Here is a 3,337-nt window from a genome sequence, read left to right on the forward strand (position 1 = left end):
TGAGAGGTTTTTGCTATAGGGCGTGTGCGCTTGCCAGACAGACAAAGAGAGACAGAGAGACAGAAAGTGAGAAATCACCCCCCAGGGGGGATGGCCACGCCATAATCCCTTCTCCTCCGTTTTCTTCTCGGGATCTTGGGCACACACGCACACGCACCCAGCGTGAATTTTAAGCCACTGGTTCCGGGACGCGAACTAGTAGACTACATGGGAGTCCAGCGACATAGCCATTACGCTAACTGCTGGTCCCCCTAGTGTGAGTTTTAAGCCTCCAGGTTCAGGACTTGAACCATGGTCGGCTATGTGGGAGTCCAATGATGTAACTATTACACTGTCTACTGGTCCTGGATTTATAGGATTTTAAGACAAAATATTTTACAAGGTCACAGTGTCTTAGAAAAGAAAATCAGTAAACTTATGTATTATGCTAAGAAAAAGATTTTAGGTGTAAATATTAGCATATTGTGTGTTATACTGTGGTCTTAGAAAAAAGATGGCTATATTTTTATCAAATTACTAAACACTTAATGACCTACTGCTTTAAACAGAATGTCAAACTATACCATCATATTAGTAGAATGTGTAGAGACCTACATTCCTTCTGTCAAGGAATTTTAATATATTGGATTGTCTGAAAAGTCATGATGTATTTTTCTGTCTTTCTATGAAAAAATGTATTCTTTCCAATAACTCAGTAGTTGTAGAGCTACAACTTAAGTCTAAAAAGAGAGCCATAATTCAAAAAGCAACATGAAAATGATTAAAGTGTATGTATGGTATAATGGCAATAGAATAGACATAGGTAAGAATCATCATAGTGAATAAACCTCTATGGAAATTATCTAGAAGTAAATAATGATTTATTGTTTGGGTTATAAGAATATTGGTGATTCTTTTCTCTGTTTTTCTATTTTAGGTTATTTTCTAAAATAAATAGATACTAATTAACATATGCTTCCTAAATATTTTTAATCTATAGTAGTTAATGGTACTCAAGATATTTTTCACATTCTCATTAGGAAAGCAGTTATAAAAGCATACTGGATTTATGTTTTAATAAATATCTTTTGCATTTTGTTTGCCAATATATATTGTCACAATTTAAGCTGAATATGTGAACATATATTTTGTATACTGTCCATATGTAATAAATATGATTACTTTTTTTTCCTCATAGGAATCTGTCAAATGTAGAAGAAATTGGAACTTGCTCATACATTAATCATGTTATCACCATGACAACATTTTATATTCAGCAAGTAGGTGTCAACTAACAGATTCCTTTTCGTTGCATTACTGCGAGTAACTATTACAGGTTTTACTTTCTTTTATACTATAGTTAGTATAGTTAAATGTTTTTAGAAGAGATAATAATTGGGAGAGAATTAAAGTGATTATTGTATAATATATATTTGAAATATATATATTATCTAAAGTAGATAAGTTGTTACTAATATATTGACATTATTAAACTGATAAATTGCTTTTAAAATTATACAGTTTCTGTTTTTATGTATTTCTATATCACATATCTCTGGTACTGAAAATATGTTTTTTGAAAAGGTTTTTGGCTATTTGTTTTTGGAGAGGGTTTTGCTACAGGGCACGTGCACTTGCCAGAAACAGAAAGACAGAAAGTGAGAAATCACCCTCCCTGGAGGATGGCCACGCCGCAATTCCTTCTCCTCTATTCTCCTCTCAGGATTTTGGGCACGCACGCACATGCGCCCGGTTTGAGTTTTAAGCCACTGGGTCCAGTACTTGAACCATGGTTGACTACATGGGAGTCCGGCAACATAGCCATTACACTAACTGCTGGTCCTGGTTTTTGGCTATTTTAAAGCTATCATAAAACATATTTTAAAATTTGAGTAAGTATATCCAATCCCTTTAATTAAATGACATTTTAGACTCAAAGGGGAAATTAGGCTTATTTGAATAAAAATTTATTGTTAGATGAGTGAAATGTTTTAATTTTATATTTAATTTTATTCTCAGTTAAAAAGTAAGAAAAAAGAGAAAGAAATGGCAGATCAGTCAGCTATTGAAGAATTTGTGATCCATGCATTGGCATTTTGTGAAAGTTTGTATGACCCATATCGGAATTGGAGACACAGAATATCAGGGTATGTCTTAAAAAGCATAACATTCATTTAAGATCTGAATGGCATATGTGATTCTTCAAGTGTCTTTTTTATTAAAGCAATTGGAAAGATGTGTGTAAGATCTACAATTTTAACTGTAAGATGGAGAAACAGCTTGATATTTAGTGCTAAATGTCACTTCAGATAATTAAGTATACCCTAAACTTGAATTTGCAAAGCAATTGAATATTAGTAATCTGATAGGAATTCATAAGAATTTCTAGGGAGGCATGTTAAGAGATAGAGTCTTCTCTACTTTTATCCAAGAGGTATTTTTTTATTCTTATTTTAAGGGAAGTTGGTAATAATCGGCACAATAGCATTTTGTATGTAAGAGACCATTTTAGTTCTTGCTGATATTTTCCTATCATTCTGTGAATGTTCTTGGGGAAGTCCTTATTTGGACAGTAATAAGAATATCAGTTTTTGTTTTTCTTTAGAAGTACTGTATCTTAAGAATTTAGTGTTATGACTGGTCTAAAAATGGAAGCAGGAGAAGCTGTTTTTCCTTGTAGATGAAAAGCATTCTGGGGGTCAGCAGATGGTGGTGTGGTTAGGGTGCTGGACTTCCACATGGCCAACTATGGTTCAAATTCCAGACCTGGTGGCTTGCTTTCATACTTCTCTCTCTCTGGTGAGTGCCTATAGCAAATTAGAAAATAATAATAATAATAAATAAAATTAAGTAAATTATTCTTTATAAAAGCCTTCCATATGATCGATGTATAATAAATGGATTTTTTTCACATTATTTATTATTTGTTTTTTGTATATACTTTCAATCATATTGTTTGACTTACAATGAGACCATTTCGATGTGCACATTTCTCCCCAGACCTGTTAATCAAAATATCTTTAACAGATAACACCACACCTCCCCATCCCATCAATGCTCTACCTCTGTATCCCTTCTCCAAATGTCCTTCGTTAGGCCCTACTCCTCCACATACACCTCGTCTGACATTCACACCCATCTCTTGTGTTTGTTCAACCGTTAGTCAGTTTCAGTCATAGAATGCAGACATATGGTATATGTTAAGTGGGGACATACAAAGTCTCTCCTTCATAGCCTGGCTTGCCTCACTCAGCAGTACACCTTCCATATTCTTCCACTTTCTGTCAAAAGGCAGGGTTCTGTTGGTTTTTATGGCTGAGTAGTATTCCATAGAGTATATGTGCCACAGTTTTTCAAT

The 3,337-nt window shown here is 34.0% G+C and overlaps 1 protein-coding gene across 7 annotated transcripts in view; it reads left to right on the forward strand.

Moving 5' to 3' along the window:
- NBEAL1 (neurobeachin like 1) overlaps positions 1-3,337 on the forward strand; it is a 209,066-nt gene that overhangs the window by 53,494 nt on the left and 152,235 nt on the right. For all 7 annotated transcript variants that reach the window (XM_014589572.2, XM_027773657.1, XM_027773656.1 and 4 more), the window contains exons 5-6: positions 1,178-1,259; positions 1,999-2,126. In XM_014589572.2, the coding sequence (XP_014445058.1) occupies positions 1,178-1,259; positions 1,999-2,126 (210 nt within the window). The remainder of the gene's footprint in view (positions 1-1,177; positions 1,260-1,998; positions 2,127-3,337) is intronic.

This window comes from Tupaia chinensis, unplaced genomic scaffold (genome assembly GCF_000334495.1).
Source record: "Tupaia chinensis unplaced genomic scaffold, TupChi_1.0 Scaffold000361_2, whole genome shotgun sequence".
NCBI classification, from domain to species: domain Eukaryota; kingdom Metazoa; phylum Chordata; class Mammalia; order Scandentia; family Tupaiidae; genus Tupaia; species Tupaia belangeri.